The sequence below is a fragment of the Gadus morhua genome, chromosome 22 (genome assembly GCF_902167405.1).
Source record: "Gadus morhua chromosome 22, gadMor3.0, whole genome shotgun sequence".
Classification (NCBI taxonomy): domain Eukaryota; kingdom Metazoa; phylum Chordata; class Actinopteri; order Gadiformes; family Gadidae; genus Gadus; species Gadus morhua.
Window position 1 is genome coordinate 5,075,370 of NC_044069.1, and position 18,429 is coordinate 5,093,798.

The 18,429-nt window shown below is 43.5% G+C and overlaps 1 protein-coding gene across 2 annotated transcripts; it reads right to left on the minus strand.

The window, feature by feature from the left end:
• Positions 1-7,826: 7,826 nt before the first annotated feature.
• On the minus strand, positions 7,827-12,274 carry zgc:114119 (Med30 domain-containing protein). 2 transcript variants are annotated; one of them, XM_030347873.1, is made up of 5 exons: positions 11,964-12,274; positions 11,017-11,346; positions 10,443-10,601; positions 9,324-9,413; positions 7,827-8,488 (listed from the first exon to the last, which is right to left on the minus strand). In XM_030347873.1, exons 2-5 carry the CDS (start codon positions 11,239-11,241, stop codon positions 8,393-8,395), a joined length of 570 nt encoding a protein of 189 aa, XP_030203733.1. In that variant the 5' UTR covers positions 11,242-11,346; positions 11,964-12,274; the 3' UTR covers positions 7,827-8,392. The 2 variants fall into 2 exon arrangements, with proteins under 2 accessions (XP_030203733.1, XP_030203732.1); XM_030347872.1 differs by having other exon boundaries at positions 11,017-11,349; positions 11,964-12,259.
• Between the last annotated feature and the right edge of the window lie 6,155 nt (positions 12,275-18,429).

The window sequence follows — 18,429 nt, forward strand, 5'->3', positions numbered from 1 at the left end:
TTTTTCATGACGACCAATAAAAAACAACAGTGTTACCCCTTATGTTTTTTTTCATGACGACCAATAAAAAACGACAGTGTTACCCCTTGTGGTTTTTTCATGACGACCTAAGAAAAACAACAGTGTTACCCGCTATGTTTTTTTTCATGACGACCAATAATAAACAACAGTGTTACCCCTTATATCTTTTTTCATGACGACCAATAAAAAACAACAGTGTTACCCCTTATGTTTTTTTTCATGACGACCAATAAAAAACAACAGTGTTACCCCTTATGTTTTTTTGCATGACGACCAATAAAAAACAACAGTGTTAACCCATATGTTTTTTTTGATGACGACCAATAAAAAACAACAGTGTTACCCCTTATGTTTTTTTTCATGATGACCAATAAAAAACGACAGTGTTACCCCTTTTGATTTTTTTCATGACGACCAAAGAAAAACAACAGTGATACCCCCCTATGTTTAATTTGATGAATACAGTGTTACCCCTTATGTTTATTTCATGACGGCTGATAAAAAACGACAGTTACCCCTCATGTTTTTACCATGTTGACCAATAAAAAATGACAGTTTTTGCGGGGATCCGAACCTTAGCTGTTTAGAGTATTAACTAGAGCTGTCAGTTAAACGCGTTATTAACGGCGTTAACGCAAACCAAATTTAACGGCGTTAAATTTTTTATCGCGCGATTAACGTAATTATTTTATAAAAAAAAAAAAAAAAAAAAAAAAAAAATTTTTTTTTGGCTCAAAACAAAGAAGCAGTAGCCTGACTGCTATGTTCAAATGACATTTGTTCAAAGCAGTCGTTTAATTGCACTATAGGCTCTTTTTTTGTATCGTCCTGTTTTGATCAGTGTATATGCCAATGTTGTTATCAATAAAAAATAATTTGCACAAGGCAAGCCGATGCACTTCACCATGTTGATAAGAGAATTAAAATGAGAAGAATTATGGGACAAAAAAATCAAGGGATATTTAGCATAGAAAAAGAATTTGCGATTAATCGCGATTAATTAGAGTTAACTATGACATTAATGCGATTAATCACGATTAAATATTTTAATCGCTTGACAGCTCTAGTATTAACCTCCGAACGTATCAATGCACCATAAAGACGCCGATTAAAGTCAACACAATGGTTATACTTGACTTTATAATACACAATAATCAATCATCAATAAAGAGGATATACATGACATTAAAATGTATGTGTATTTACATTATTTCCCTTTTCTTTATTTTTTCATGACGACCAATAAAAAACGACAAGGTTACCACTTATATTTTATTTGACAAAGACAACAGTGTTACCCTTTGTTTTTTTTCATGACGACCAATAAAAAAACAACAGTGTTACCCCTTATGTTTTTTTTCATGACGACCAATAAAAAAGAACAGTGTTACCACTTCTTTTTTTTTTCATGACGACCAATAAAAAACAACAGTGTTACCCCTTGTGTTTTTTTTCATGACGACCAATTATGTTTATTTCATGATGGCCGATAAAAAACGACAGTTACCCCTTATGGTTTTTTTCTTGACGACCATTGAAAAACGACACTGTTACCCCTTATATTTTATTTGACAAAGACAACAGTGTTACCCTTTATGTTTTTTTTCATGACGACCAATAAAAAACAACAGTGTTACCCCTTATGTGTTTTTCATGACTACCAATAAAAAAGAACAGTGTTACCCCTTATGTTTTTTTTCATGACGACCAATAAAAAAGAACAGTGTTACCCCTTATTTTTTTTTTCATGACGACCAATAAAAAACAACAGTGTTACCGCTTGTGTTTTTTTTCATGACGACCAATTATGTTTATTTCATGACGACCAATAAAAAACAACAGTGTTACCCCTTATTTTTTTTTTCATGACGACCAATAAAAAACAACAGTGTTACCCCTTATATTTTATTTGACAAAGACAACAGTGTTACCCTAAATGTTTTTTTTTTCATGACGACCAATAAAAAACAACAGTGTTACCCTTTATGTGTTTTTCATGACTACCAATAAAAAAAAAACAGTGTTACCCCATATGTTTTTTTTTATGACGACCAAAAAAAAACAACAGTGTTACCCCTTATGTGTTTTTCATGACGACCAATAAAAACAACAGTGTTACCCCTTATTTATTTTTTCTTGACGACCAATAAAAAACGACACTGTTACTCCTTATATTTTATTAGACAAAGACAACAGTGTTACCCTTTGTTTTTTTTCATGATGACCAATAAAAAACAACAGTGTTACCCCTTATGTGTTTTTCGTGACGACCAATAAAAAACAACAGTGTTACCCCTTATGTATTTTTTCATGACGACCAATAAAAAACAACAGTGTTACCCCTTGTGTTTTTTTCATGACGCCCTATAAAAAACGACAGTTACCCCTTATGTTTTGTTTCTTGACGACCAATAAAAGACGACACTGTTACCCCTTATATTTTATTTGACAAAGACAACAGTGTTACCCTTTATGTTTTTTTCATGACTACCAATAAAAAACAACCGTGTTACCCCTTATGTTTTTTTTCATGACGACCAATAAAAAACAAGTGTTACCCTTTATGTGTTTTTCATGACTACCAATAAAAAACAACAGTGTTACCCCTTATGTTTTTTTTCATGACGACCAATAAAAAACAACAGTGTTACTCTTTATGTTTTTTTTCATGACGACCAATAAAAAACAACAGTGTTACCCCTTATGTGTTTTTCATGACGACCAATAAAAAACAACAGCGTTACCCCTTATTCTTTTTTTCATGACGACCAATAAAAAACAACAGTGTTACCCCTTGTGTTTTTTTCAGGACGACCAATTATGTTTTTTTTCTTGACGACCAATAAAAAACGACACTGTTACCCCTTATATTTTATTTGACAAAGACAACAGTGTTACCCTTTATGTTTTTTTCATGACGACCAATAAAAAACAACAGTGTTACCCCTTATGTTTTTTTTCATGACGACCAATAAAAACAACAGTGTTCCCCCTTATTTATTTTTTCTTGACGACCAATAAAAAACGACGCTGTTACCCCTTATATTTTATTTGACAAAGACAACAGTGTTACCCTTTGTTTTTTTTCATGATGACCAATAAAAAACAACAGTGTCACCCCTGATGTTTTTTTTCATGACGACCAATAAAAAACAACAGTGTTACCCCTTATTTATTTTTTCATGACGACCAATAAAAAACAACAGTGATACCCCTTGTGTTTTTTTTCATGACGACCAATAAAAAACGACACTGTTGCCCCTTATAGTTTATTTGACAAAGACAACAGTGTTACCCTTTATGTTTTTTTTCATGACGACCAATAAAAAACAACAGTGTTACCCCTTATGTTTTTTTTTATGACGACCAATAAAAAACAACAGTGTTACCCCTTATGTTTTTTTTCATGACGACCAATAAAAAACAACAGTGTTACCCCTTATTTTTTTTTTCATGACGACCAATAAAAAACAACAGTGTTACCCCTTGTGTTTTTTTTCATGATGACCAATTATGTTTATTTCATGACGGCCGATAAAAAACGTCAGGTACTATGGAGGTAGATTTGTGTCTTTATTATGCAATCAAAAATAATAGGTTTGAGAGCAAAACTTTCCACACTGCATTCAAAAAATAGATTTGAGAGCAAAACTATCGACACTGCAATCAAAAAATGTTTTATTGCAAGATAAATTAATGTGATAAAAAAAATATTAATGGGAATCCAAAAGTTTTGTTTGCAAACCCAAAAGTTTTGTTTGCAAATCCAAAAGTTTTGTTTGCGAATCCAAAAGTTTTGTTTGCGAATCAAAAAGCTTTGTTTGCGAATCCTAAAATTTTGCTTGCGAATCCAAAAGCTTTGCTTGCTGTTGAGCTGAATCTCGTGGGCGGGACCTACGCCGAAAGATGTAAGACACGTCTCTATTGGCCAGTCTCGATCGGAGTGACAGCTTGGCAACATCCGAAAAGCCGCTGCCCCCCGACCGCTTCCAGAAGCAGATTGTCGGCCTGTTCGTTTGTGCCTCTCAATCCGCGGCGGCGGTCAACAACATCGCCCTGCTCTCCTCTGCCATGGTCTCCTTGTCGGCTGACAGGGAGGCCTACGGGATTTTCAGGGCACGCAAGCGCGCGCACGGGACAAGCCAATAAGGCGAAGCCTAGACGGCGTAGCCTACATGAAATAGAACTCCCTCTCTCGTTACTAACTGTGGATGTTGCCAAGCTGTCAGTCCGATCGAGACTGGCCAATAGAGACGTGTCTTACATCTTTTGGCGTAGGTCCCGCCCACGAGATTCAGCTCAACAGCAAGCAAAGCTTTTGGATTCGCAAGCAGAACTTTAGGATTCGCAAGCAAAGCTTTTTGATGCGCAAACAAAACTTTTGGATTCGCAAACAAAACTTTTGGATTTGCAAACAAAACTTTTGGGTTTGCAAACAAAACTTTTGGATTCCCATTAATATTTTTTTTATTTTTTATATTTAATTTATCTTGCAATAAAACATTTTTTGATTGCAGTGTCGATAGTTTTGCTCTCAAATCAATTTTTTGTTTGCAGTGTGGAAAGTTTTGCTCTCAAACCTATTATTTTTGATTGCATAATAAAGACACAAATATACCCCTTGTGTTTTTTTTCATGAAGACCAAAGAAAAACAACAGTGTTACACCCAATGTTTTATTTGATAAATATCGACAGTGTTACCCCTTATGTTTTTTTTCATGACGACGAATAAAAAACAAGTGTCATAGATCGCTAACTAGCAGAGAGTTTTAAGCACTTTCCACCCTTTTCAGTGGAGGAATTGGACTCCCCAAGCAATGTTATACTTAAAAGGAGTAAGTAAGTTACATATTAATTGAGTCTTTCGGCCTGTAGCATATAAACAAAATGAAGCAACTGTCCCATATTTCTAACTGCATTTGAAGTAGACATTGAGACTCACAAAAGAAGGACGCTATAGGACAGTGATCATGATTTGTCTCAATATCAGAATAACAATAATGGGTCAAATAGCAATGGCTGGTGGAATGGCCATAAAGTAGGTCTGTATATGCAGTATAAGCTTGTCCAGGCCCTGCAAGTCAGGATGTAGGCTATGAATCTGAATGAAAAGCAGGTAAATAGGTAGTGGCCATCCCCAAATTGCACCAGAAAACAGGACATCAAATCTATTAAATTCCCAAAAAAATATGGGGGGGGGGGGGGGGGGGGGGAGAACCTCAGACCCCCTGTCTATTACTGTGCCCCACCAACATGTTTTCTCTGCACAATTTGAATTGTGTTTAAATATGCTACAGTGGTCATTTGTTTAGCCAATTCATGTTAAACAATGAGGGTTTTGATTGACCCGACCCGGACTACCGGGTCGGGTCGGGCCTTTGATCGATCGTTTTTTTTTTGTTTTTTTTGTTATCATTGGTTTATTGGCCTAATCTGAGGAGAAATCTATGCCATAAACAGAAGGGCCTTTGTAGGCCTTTATTACACGGGTCTTCTCAATGCCGTGGAACGCTCTGTTCACTTGCATGGGTAGTAGTCCGGTAACTTGTCAACCCCAGCGTCTTCGGTTGCTAAGCGACGTCAACGTCTTATAGCGGACTATTTCACTGCTGATCAACACTACGAATGCTGGTAACGAATAAATTGTAAAATGACACACCATGTGAAGTTATTTTCCAAATAAGATTTGAAAAGCTTTGGAAGTTTATTTACAACACTATTTACATGGTTTCGGAGTAGTATACTTTGACATTTTAATACAGTTCAGCGAGAAAGGCGACGAAGAATAAGAAGGGGGTGTTCCAGTCTGCGTAAACGGGAACCCCCACCACACGAGAACGCCCATTTGTGTCTGCAGTGGGATGATGTTGGATTGAACCGCCAAAAATCTGGCTTCCAAGGAACCCATGCGCATATGAAGCAGACCCAGACCTAGTACTGAAGTGAAATGAAAATTGAGCTGAAGTAGGTAGGTGGGCGGTGCCAGGCTAACGCGCTGCCTCATACGGATACAAATCACTTTTGCTACACATGTACCACATAGACGTTTTGCAAAACTACCTGCAAAAAACCCCACAGCTGAGACTTGCAGAATCAGATTCGAGCAGTTGTAACGATGGACTTGTGCTCGCTCATTAACGTGCTGAATCAACATAGCGTTCTATATCATTTTATTTGTGAGGACATTTTTCACAGATGTGCAACTTCTGATGCATTAGTTCACATTTGGGTTTACGCATGCAAACATTGATTTTGGGCATGTTCTCAGATTTTGAAAAACGAGAAAAACTTTGAAGTTGTGATGCACAGGATAGGATTTGTGCACCTGTGACACAGACTTGTGAACTCGTAGACCCTGTTTTGTGTTTACAATGGTAGAAAAAATGTTTAAAGCTTCAAATGAACCGATATTCTCAGTTATGACTTAAAAGTACACATGTAAAATAATTTTTTACGACTTAGAATTTACTGTTACACTTTTGTGACTTTAGTGTACGCTGTGGCATCCCGCCCACTACATGCGTCCGTCGACTGATGTGGGAAGGCGTGGCTGACTGATGGGGGAGTAGTCTTTGCAGATGCATCCGTCAGCCAATCAAATCGGTTCGCCGGGTTCTTCCCGCTTCTTCCTGCTTGTTGCGAGGCAAGATGACCCGCTTTCCAGTATCGTCAGAGCCCGAGTCGCGTCACAGTGCTTACATTTGCATACGCGATCTGATTGGATGACGGATCCGTCGCTGCCGAAAAAGTTGAAAATTTTTCAACTTTTTGACTGAGCCATGACTGAGCCGACGAAGCGATTTGATTGGCTGACGGATGCCTCTGCAAAGACTACTCCCCCATCCATCAGCCACGCCTTCCCACGTCCGTTGACTGACGGTGCAGTGGGCACGAGGCGTAACGCCTAACCCTAACCCTACATTTGCATACGCGATCTGATTGGATGACGGAACCGTCGCTGCCGAAAAAGTTGAACATTTTTCAACTTTCTGACGGTGGCGAACGCTCCAACTGAACGGACAGATCCACAATGCATTGCGCTTCCGTCCCCATTCAAAGTTAATGGGCAACGGTCAACTGACGGAGGTAGTGGGCACGGGGCGTAAGCCTCGGCCCGGACCAGCCCAAGGGTTGGTCCTGGACGGCGTGTACCGCCGTCACCCACCAGACGGCGACCGAGAGCAGCCCTTTCGCCTCCCCAATCAGCGTGATTGGGGGACTCTTTAAAAGGAGCAGGTGGACTGACGGCACACACGGGAGAGCAAGGAAGAAGGTAGCGCTCTGGTGCGAGAGAGCCTAGAGGCCCACGGAGGCCCTAGAGACCGCGTCTCCTTCGTTGTTTGATTTAAGTTGATTGTTAATAAATGCCTGCAATGGCTTATCCCGCACACCAAAGTGTCGTTTATCCATGGAACCCGGCTCATTTGGGTAGCGGGTTGCCACAACGCATACAAAATCTGCAGTTACAGGTGTTAAAGACTTTTGCTACAATAATACCGTCATAGCAATGGGCAGGATTGCACAGGTCGGTGTCAGCAGAGTAGCTGTGGTTGAAGCCCGCCTGTCACTCGGGCCGCCCACACCACACGAGATTAAATGTTGTTTCCCTTACAGCTAATGTCATAGAAATTCTTAAATAAGAAATTGTCGCAATGACGCATTCTGTTAAAGTCTGATGTTCAAAGAAACAGCTTAATTTTAATTCTGATTAGTCCTAATTGTGTTAGTCCCAAACAAAATAAATAGAGGGCTATGCGTAAATTGATCGAAAATGTGGTTATGATTGAGGAAATGAACAAATTCCATCTATCGTTCTTCGTTTTATTATAATGTTTTCATACAAAAGAGGAACCAAGTCGTTTACGACCAGCTTACAAAAATAATACAGTGGCAGGCAAATCCCTGGAGGAAAGCAGGTGTGGTTCACGGGCCACTGGACAGGAAGCCTTCATCTCATTGAACACCAGTCATGCAAGTCAAGGGGGCGGAGCTTAGACTGCAGATAAGCATAGCTGCCGTAGGGCGGGAGACACCCCGCCCCCTACCCTGTACTGTTGAACCAATGAGGGCTCAAGGAGGCTGAAGGATGGTGGGGGACGTGTTTGTTGTCAAACAAACGACACCAAAGGTCACAAGGACATTAGTTCCTTGTGTGAGGAATTGAACCACAACGCACGAGTGAGAGTCTTGCTGCCGGTGTGTCCGGGAGGAGCCAATCGGACGAGACAGGAAGTGATGTAGAGAGGGGAGACGAACGACTCCGTTGGTCCCAAAAACAATCCTTAGCTCGTCCGCCCGGTATTTGGGCGAATGTGGCGCCCCCGTGTGTCCGAACAGGATGTGGCGGCGGCGGCGGCGGCTGGGCGCGGGTCATTTCCTGAGGCTGAGCATGGCGTTGACGTCCCAGAGCAGGTTCCTCATCTGGTCCATCAGCGTCTTCATCTCCTGGTTCTTCTGGCGCACTTTCTGGGGGGGGCGGGAGTCACACACACACGGTTAGCATGACCAGAGCACACACTCTTCAAACCACAAACCCATTCACGATGGATGATCAACAACTTTCTTCATCCAAAGCCTCACATTAAATACTGTCTTTCAAAATGTTACAAAATTTGACCAGCTTAATAATAGTTTTCTAAAGGACAATGGATGCAAGCCGGGTCGGCCTAGCTCAGGAGGCGGAGCAGTTGTCTTGTAACTGAAAGGTTGCTAGTTCGATCCCCAGCTCCTCCTAGCTGAGTGTTGACTGAGCAAGACACTTAACCCTGACTGCTCCTAACGAGCCGGCTGTCGCCTTGCATGGTTGACTCTGCCGTCGGTGTGTCAATGTGTGTGTATTAACCCATGTAAGTCGCTTTGGATAAAAGCGTCTGCTAAATGCCCTAATTAGAACTGTAATGAAATATGGTAAAACATGATACATTATGTAACACTGCAATGTACATTTCAACCACCATGGCCTTTCACATGTCTGTTTCTGCCATCTAGTGGCCACAGGTGGAATATATATCAATATAGTGGCCTTGATTCCATCTTATCACATTAAAGCAAAAAGATCATGAAAGTCATATAATACGGGACGTGTGAAGCCCTCTGAGGCTGTGGCTGTGATTAAGGGCTTTACTAATTACTTTGTTTTAGTAACAAATAAACAAAGCCTTAAGTAACGGTGAGTTCCGACTCGTTACGGTGCAGGTAGGGGGTTACCCATCTCGCCCCGCTATGAGTTCATATTGTGGGTTCACTGGCGGGTGTGGAACCTAAAACCTTCCACCAGACCAACGCATAGAAGGAAGCCCACCTCCAGGACCTCCTGCCTCTCCTGCAGGACGGCCGGGCTGCAGGGCTCCACGGGCACCGACCAGGTCTCCTCCGTACCGTACGGCACCAGCTGGGGAGAGGGGAGACCCCCACAGCAGCAGGGGGGTCAGCGTGTGTTAGGGAACAGAGGTGGTGCAGAGCACGTCCCCTCCCTTCCCTGCCATTGGAAGGTCGGGATGCTTTGTGGGGACACAGGCCACACATAGCAGCACCGGCCAGCACCACATCACCAATTTAATTTGATGTGCTTCCCTTTGTTTCAATTATGGCACCCATTGCACCCCTGACCATCCCTGGAAGAAGGGATCCACTACTTTGCGTCTCTTCTCAAGATTTCCTCCTTGCCAATTTAAAATTGAGTTTTTTCTTGCCCTTGTGGGGGCCTGGGTAAAGGGGGGTGTCATACATATCTGGCCTGTTAAGCCCTTTGAGACTGTAATGTTGATTAAGGGCTATACAAATCAAATTGATTGAATTGAATGGACAAGGGGTTTGCTAGATGATGTTGTCTTTCGACTGGCCTTCTTGCGGAACATGTTGTGTCTAAAGGGGGCGCCGACACCGTTTGCTCAGCCACTGTGTGTGTATTGATCTATGCCGCACTGTTTGCAAATAAGCCGGTCCGCTAAAAGGTCTTGATGACAATTTAGTGGCACACCTAAAAGTCAAAGGTTGTGAACCATTGAGATAATGACAATTCTTAGTCCATTATTATTTATTGACATTGTTTAGTTATCTTGGTTGCTTTGGCGATGGGAGGGGGGGGGGGGGGGGGGGGGGGGAGAGAGAGACAGACAGACAGACAGACAGACAGACAGACAGACAGACAGACAGACAGACAGACAGACAGACAGACAGACAGACAGACAGACAGACAGACTTTCTCAAACATAAAATAAACAAAAAGCTAAACACTTCCCCCTTCTTTCTTCAATATCAATTTCAGAAAAATAGATCCACACCTGTTTAAACATTCAAAATATCTAGGATAAAACTTTTAGGCTATATTACATTTAGGGTCTTGCAGACATGCAGAAAAACTTGGCAATTTAAAAGGACCCATTCATTTCATTCATACTTCCTGGATCCTTTGGCTCACCTCTGCTGGCCCTTCGTGAAGGTCAAAGGTCATCTCCATGCAGCGCTCGTAGAGGAGGCGGAGCTTGCGGAAGAGCAGCGCCAGCTGTCTGAGGTGCTCCTGCAGCTTCCCAAAGCGGTCCTGGTACATGGCTTGGCTCTGGGTCACCCCGTTCGGCAGCTAGCCCAACACAACACACAGACTCTGGGTTACTGACAGCCTGGCTCTGGTTCACCCCAACACAAGTTGCACACAGACTCTGGGTGACTGATGGGGTTGAGCTTTGGCTATTTGTTTGTTTTCGCTGAGTGAGAATAGCCTCCTAGGAAGTACGACGGTAGGTTTATGATGGCCAAAGGGTGGTGAATACAAGTGTTTTCTGTTAAACATGTTTTTCCGGTTAAGTGCTTCTTATAAAACACATGTAAATCTCACAACATGATTGAACCAAAAAATAGGACGACGCACCTGGTGGCCCTACGTTTACAGTGACAGGGTGATCAACATAATAATTAAAAGCAACAAAATAAAACGATTAATGACATAACAATGACATAACGATTTCAGCAATGGAGCAGGACAGAGAGACGAGTACCTGTGTGGCACGGGTGATCTGGAATATCTCCATGGTGCGCGTGACGATGTCCTGGACGGTCTCCTGTCCGATGCGACAGAGGAACACGGGAGAGATCTCCCTCAGCGCGCCCTGGGGGGGCAGCGGGGGCTGCCCCGGAACCCCCCCGCCGGGGGGCAGGTGGGACTGCTGCTGCTGAGGCTGGGGCATTCCCGCCATGCCCTTAGGGGGCAACGAGGCCGACATCACGGCAGGTCGATTTAAACGACGTCGGACCGATTTAAATGAAGCCCAACCGGCGGTGTGTGGGCGGATTCCAGTTCTAACGATTAGGATTCAGCTTTCTTGAACCTGCTAAACAACAAATAAGCACAGCATCAATACGTGTCGATTATTATTATTAGATGTTTGCGCTGATAGAGTGAAGACCTGGACAAGGATAATAGAATAACAAAGTGGATATGGAAAACATTTGTGATGCAGGGTTGCTGGAGCCATGCTGAAGGCAGGGCTGTGCACACAAAACACAAACTAGGCAGGGAAACACCAACTTAAAAGCATCAGATATCTTCTACATTTCCTCTGACAATTGCACTTATTGTGAGTCGTTTTGGATAAAAGCGTCTGCAAAATGCCTTACATGTAAATGTAAAGATATGCAGAACAAACATCACAGAGTGACGTAGAGGCGCCAGAGCCCAGACTGGTGGACTCGGACAACATAACTCGGGAAACGCGCACCACCCATTGGCGGTTTGGTTCTCCACCAAATGTTCAATGAAACAGTGGAACAGAGGACGTTATGAATCTACACAGGAGAGGTGCTTGTTATATACGTGAAAGAAAAACGTGCCTAGTAAGGATATAGTGGCAGAAGGTATGGCTAGCTGGCTAGCCGATTCAATAAAGAGATGCGCTGAGGCTAGCAGCATGCATGGTGGTGGAGTTATGAAAATAACCTTACATACCGGCGTATCGCTCCGATGTGTAATCCGGATTAGTTTCAAAATGCATATGCTACTAGGAACGAGTGAATTAGTGAATCGCCAAGCTGACGATATTCCACAACATTTCCCCTCCAAGAAGGAAAAGCATTGGCCATGTTTTTAGGACGTCATTTCCTGCCTGAGAATAAATGTTGCAACACTAGAGGGCGACAAAAACAAACGAGAACACTGCAGATACCGACGGATGTAGGTATGTGTATGGTTCCACGGTCCCGCAACGCAAGGGGGGCTTGTTCACACTACCTCCGTCCGTCGGCGGATCTCATTGACTTTGCATGGGGCGCTCGCCAAATGCATTGTAGGCCCTTCCGTCCATTAGGACCCTTGGCCTGCGTCAAAAAGTTGAGAAATTTTGTACTTTGGAAGCGCCGGATCCGTCGGCCAATCAGATCATGGATATGCAAATACACTCCACGCGTTTCCTGGATCCATTTTGCAATAACAAGCAGGGAAAATCTGGTGACTAAATCTTTTAGTCACCTGTTGTTTGTGTCATCTTTTGTATTTATATCCACACATCGGCTTTGTAGCAGGAAGCGATTTGATTGACTACAGTATTCGTCTGCAGAGACTAGTCCCCTACGCGTAGCCCTCGGCCATCCGCCGACGGACGCATGCAGTACGGACCTGCCCTCCTTGCGTCCACCGCAAGGGCCAGACGTTCGCCTCCCAAAAATCGTAGCATTCCGTCGAGGCGACGCAGCAGCAAGGGCTGTGATTGGTCCGTTTACTAAAACCGGACGCAGAACCATAAACGTCCACGACTGCGTTGAAGCGTCTGTGTGGTCATTGCGTTGCGGTAACGTGGGACCATAATGAGCCCTTAAGGTCTTTTCCAGTGGATGCAAAGAGGGTCCACAAGGACATAAGGGATCCGTAACCCCCTTGCGTTGTGTTATGGCGCGTTTCCACTGCAGGGTGCGGAACGGATCGGTTCTCAAAGGTGCGGTGCGGGTTGCGGTTCCACAGCCAAAAGTGGGCGTGACCCGGACTTAGCTGTACCCGCTTTGGCCTCGTTTTCAGGACTCCTCCGTTGGGGTACTGAAAACGAGACGAGACGCCTGAAAGGGTCCCGGGAAATTCTAGCTAACCGGGAAATTCTAGCGAACCGATCGGATCGGATCGCAAAGGTGCGGTAGGGAGGGGGCGGTATAGCCCAGCTCAGTTCCGAGGTTGCGTTTCCACCGCCGACAGTACCCTTTAAGGTAGGCCGGGTGTCGATCGCCGCGGCAGCTACGTAAACATCGTAAACAACGTCTTCCTCCCCAAGAATGCAGACGAATGTCTCCACCTCCTTGTTTGCCCAAGCAAGCGTTTTACGCGACATGTTAATTGTAAAGAATAATACCTCAAGGCTACTGTTTGTTTGTTTTTATCCCCGCGTCACCCGGAAGTGATGATTCTGTCGACCAATCAACGGAGGGGGTGTGTAGCTAGAATTTCCCGGGACCCTTTCAGGCGTCTGGTCTCGTTTTCAGTACCCCAACGGAGGAGTCCTGAAAACGAGGCCAAAACTGGCCAAAACGGGTACGGCAAGTCCGGGTCACGCCCACTTTTGGCGGTGGAAACGCGACCCAAAACGCGCCATTAGGGTTAACCCTAACCCTTAAAGGGCTGATTATGGTTCCACGTTCCACAACGCAATGACCACGCAGACGCTTTGACGCAGTCGTGAACGTTTATGGTTCTGCGTCGGGTTAGTAAGCGGACCAATCACAGCCCAATGATGCGTTTTACTGACCTTGTTTAATGTTTGACATAGGCTACTGTGACTTTGCAGGGATCAAGGAAGTAGATTTGAGGATGTAAGGCTAGATGACGTTACATAACATTTGTCACCTATTAAGCCAAAAAGTCTGCAAATGCTGGTAGAACATTTCGCACACGTATTTATTTAATCATTTCATGAATATGAACACGTATGAAATTCTGAATTAAATATTGAATCATACACCACTAATGCACAGGGCGATATGGTGATCTCTTATGACTGATAACAATGTACTGTGAAAATAATACATGTAGCAAAATAACTTAACGCAACAACATTTAATAGTAATGCTTTATTTATCCATGGCATTTTCTTTTTGTACTACAACGTTTTGTAAAGGAATATAAATGACGCATGGGATCCAAACAGGAGCCAGGCTGTGTTTTATCACATTTAGTTGAATGATGATAACAGCAACTATAGGTGTCTGATATCAGGATTTACACAAGGGTCAACCGCGGCTCTCAGATTTGCTGTCTGAACTGGTTTATTTTACAGGAACTAGGAATGTTTTTTCCCCCTTAAGAACCGGAAATCCCCCAATCTCTCCAGAGAGGGTTGGTAGACATCACCAGGCCCCGGTGACATATTTACTGCTCCCTTTTAAATAATATTGTTATAGAGAGACAGACTGTTATTTTTGTATTCTCACTATAATGATGTTGGCTCTTTCGCCATTTGTCTGGCACTGTTGTTGGAGCATGAATGTAAAGCGATTAGTGATTGCTGCTCCTTGTTTAATGTACAAAATAAATACACTCTAAACATAAGATATCCTTCCATCGGTTTTCTTCAAGCTGTCCGTGTGACCCTCCATCAAACATTAATTGAAACATTGTACAAAGGGCGATTTGTGGATTTCCATTGACTGGTTATGACTAAGCTACCGCAACAGTAAGAACTAACACAAAGAGCAGAATCACTAAAAATAAGTAGTAGAAAGTAGAAATGGATGGAAAAAAGGCACTACCTTGCATGAACTGTAGAGAGAGAGAGAGAGAGAGAGAGAGAGAGAGAGAGAGAGAGAGAGAGAGAGAGAGAGAGAGAGAGAGAGAGAGAGAGAGAGAAGGACTGAAGGTAGATCATTGTATTGCCACCTGTGGCTTCTGCTCGATGTTACATCAATGCATACAAGACAATAACTTGAAACCTTAAACTCTATTTACCTATCCATCAGTACTTCCATCCATCCATTTTACGTTTGTTGATCCGGCTGAGTTTCTAATCCGATGAAACTTACCCCGTCCAGGTGACTCTCTTACAGTGAAACCCGATCAAACAGTCCCATTGTGTCACAATCAAAGCCTCCCTTTATTTTATAGCTGTTATCACAAACCAAATATCACTGCAGAACATTCCTTTCTGTTTTGTGATTACAATGCTTTCTGTGCCAAAACACTTTTCAAGTGGGTGCATTTTGCCAGCCCCAAGCCCTGGCAGAAGCATCGATCTCTCGTCACAGGTCGCCAAGGAGATATTCCGTCTGCATGGACACAGCTGAGATTCCTCGATTGGCTTGTGGTCACATTGGTTATTTTTTTTGTCTACGCAGATTTTCAGTTTGACCCATTATCTCGCCCAAAAACTGATGATGTGGGAGTGCGATGTGTGTAACAGTGCTTACAGACCATCTGTTTGAACAAAATGACTATAATTGACATTAACTTGACTGACGCCATGTTAACAATTAATTGTCATCCTTAATTACGTCTCTATTGGGCCTTATTTACCTGGAGGCCATCGTGTTCGTATGAACGCTGGCTGGGTGGGTGAATCGGAAAGCAGAGTTAAGAATGAAGATGAAACAGGATGGCCGCTAGGTAAATAAAAACATATTGATAGTTGCCGTGCGCAGCAGCGGTGTCAGGCCCGGCTGTGCGGGTCTAAAGACCAGAACGTTTTATGTACAGCACCGGATCTAGGTTAATTAGAAAAACTAAAAAACATAACCATGGTTATTTCCTTCATTTCGATCATGCGTTGAAGCCCTCATAATCAAAAACTAGGTACATTTTGGGAGAGAGAGAGAGAGAGAGAGAGAGAGAGAGAGAGAGAGAGAGAGAGAGAGAGAGAGAGAGAGAGAGAGAGAGAGAGATGTAGGGAGAGGGAGAGAAGACGAGGGAGAGAGGGCGAGAAGGAGAGAATAACTTGTCATTGCACCACTGTCTTTGTCAGTTCACACGTGGCCACTACAGAGGAGGTTTCAGAGTTGAGTGTTTGAGGTGGGGGACCCTAGGTACTTGGATTTCCAGGGTATTGAGGTCCCTAGGTATTGGGCTGCCTAGGGTATTGGAGAGCCTAGGGTATTGGGAGGCCAGGGTATTGGGGGGCCTAGGGTATTTGGGGGCCCAGGGTATTGGGGGGCCTCGGCTATTGGGGGGCTTAGGGCATTATGGGGGCCAGGGTATTAGGGGGCTCAGAGTATTGCGGGGCCTAGGGTATTCGGTTACCTAGTAAGGCGACCTTGAGTGAACTAAAGGGCACTAAACAAATACAATGTGTTATTATATCAGCAGTGAGATGCTCTCTGATTGTGCTTTTTCTCAAGCACTCCTTGCCGGCTAGACTGTTATCAGCCAGGAAAGTTGGAGTGTATAAAAACAGCGAGACAGGTCGGTGCCCGGCCACACCGCTACAGAGAAAACCAGTGCAACACCATGACGTGGACAGCAGCGAAGTGGACGCTCTTTGTGGGCCTGATGTCCATCTTACTGGGCAGCCTGGTAGGATATATAATGTTTAACAATGTACTTTATGAGCCTAGGATTATGGAAACTTGCAAGGAAATGTAAATCCAGACAAAACAGCTTTCGGGTTATGTGCACGCAGTGGACACAGGCAAATGAGCCATTTGCCTAAATGTCAGAGCGGGAAAAATCAATTGGACAGGAGACAGACAATCAGCCCAAAACAAAGTGGTAGCCATGCCATTGTGCAAATTGATTTTCTTAACAGGTTCAAAAGACTAATGTCCTGTTTTGTAATTAACCATTGCATTGCCACGATAGTTTACTAGTACACCTGCCATGACGGACTGATATCTTTCTGTCTCTCAGGTGACTCAATGTTAATTTCACTCAGACTATTTGAACAAGTTAATCGCGAAGCCAGAGTAAGCTGAGAGAGTGTTTCACAATGTCACTATCGGGAAATCACCGGACCGGAGAGCTCTGAAAGATCGAAAGCTGATTTCTAGCTTGAGTGGAAAAGGAAAAGCAGGGATGACAATCTTATATTACAGCAGCATGCAAACTGTGGTCCCTGCATCGCTTAGTGCGGTCCTGCTGCAGCTTTGCATGGCATGACCACGGACGCTTTCCGGACTTAGTGACTTACTCTATGACGAGTGTTGTTGGTTCGGTACGGACAGGCAACAATGCCTTTGTGTTCTACCCCAACCATCCAGCCAATGGGTAAGCCGATCGGCTGATAACATTCAAAGTGTCTCCACCGACCGGGTGGGAAGGAGGAAGGGACTTTGTTCGACCATCCGGTGTTTTTTCATAATTCTGGGCTCATTTCTTGTGGAAAAGTTATAAAAAAATTAATATTATACATCAAATGCATTAAAAAAAGAAAGGATATGGTTATATTTTTGGTCAACAGAAATAAACTGACAGGAATCAATTGCCCCGGTTTGACATTGTCTCTTAAGTTCTGTAACCTTCAGTTGGATTTTTGAATATGGTCCTCAGACAGAGCATGTTTCTGACACTATAACAAACCCGACACTCAAAACAATTTGAATGTTTTTTACTTCTTCGACAGGAGCGAGCGGAAACCGCTGCAGTTATCACCTCGTCCGGCAATCATACCGGCAACACAACTGCAGCAACCAAGTCTCCCAAAACCACCCAGGCCAGTAGAAATGTGACCAGCGCCACGAAGACCACCATAACCATTCTCACGGAAGAGTCTCCCGGGATCACCAAAGCCCCAACAAAGTGTACCACTACCTGCCCCCCCAATCCGCCCCCCACGACCAAAACCGGCAGATGTTGCACAAAGACCAAACCACCCAGCGGCTCGACGTCCTCGTTGGGGTCACATGACCAACTGCTGCCGCTGGTCGTCTCCATGGTGATCGGGCTGATGGCGAACTGATTGTTCGAAGCTTCTGAGGGTCCTTTGTTTCATCGCGAGTAATTATTTGCAGAAGCCCACTTGAGGTCCGAGGATGACGGCCGTCGGCCATACTGCCAAATCCATAGGTATACACGGTACGAACCACCGCCCGAATGAAGAATAGGATTCGTATTATAACGCATACAAATAAAGAACCACAAATCCCTTTAATCTGTGTTTGATTGGCCTCTTTGTAAACTTGTAGGAGTCACCGTCATCATCATCATCATCATCATCATGCCCATAGTCAAGAAAGCTTAACTGAATCGACATTCCTACATCCATACTATAACAGGAAGCATTGACTGTAACGTGTAAAAAGATAATGGAATTGGAAGAACCACATGTTTGACTAACTACATGTAATAATATTGTCATTACCAAACGTACATTAGGTCAACAGTCGTTTTGGTTCTTGCTCTTGATTGTCTATTCTTTGTTTTCAATCTCATCTCATCCAACGTCTAGCATATGGTGAGCAGCTGTTGTACTCAACACATTGACCAAGCAGGGCGATCCCTGTCAGAAATA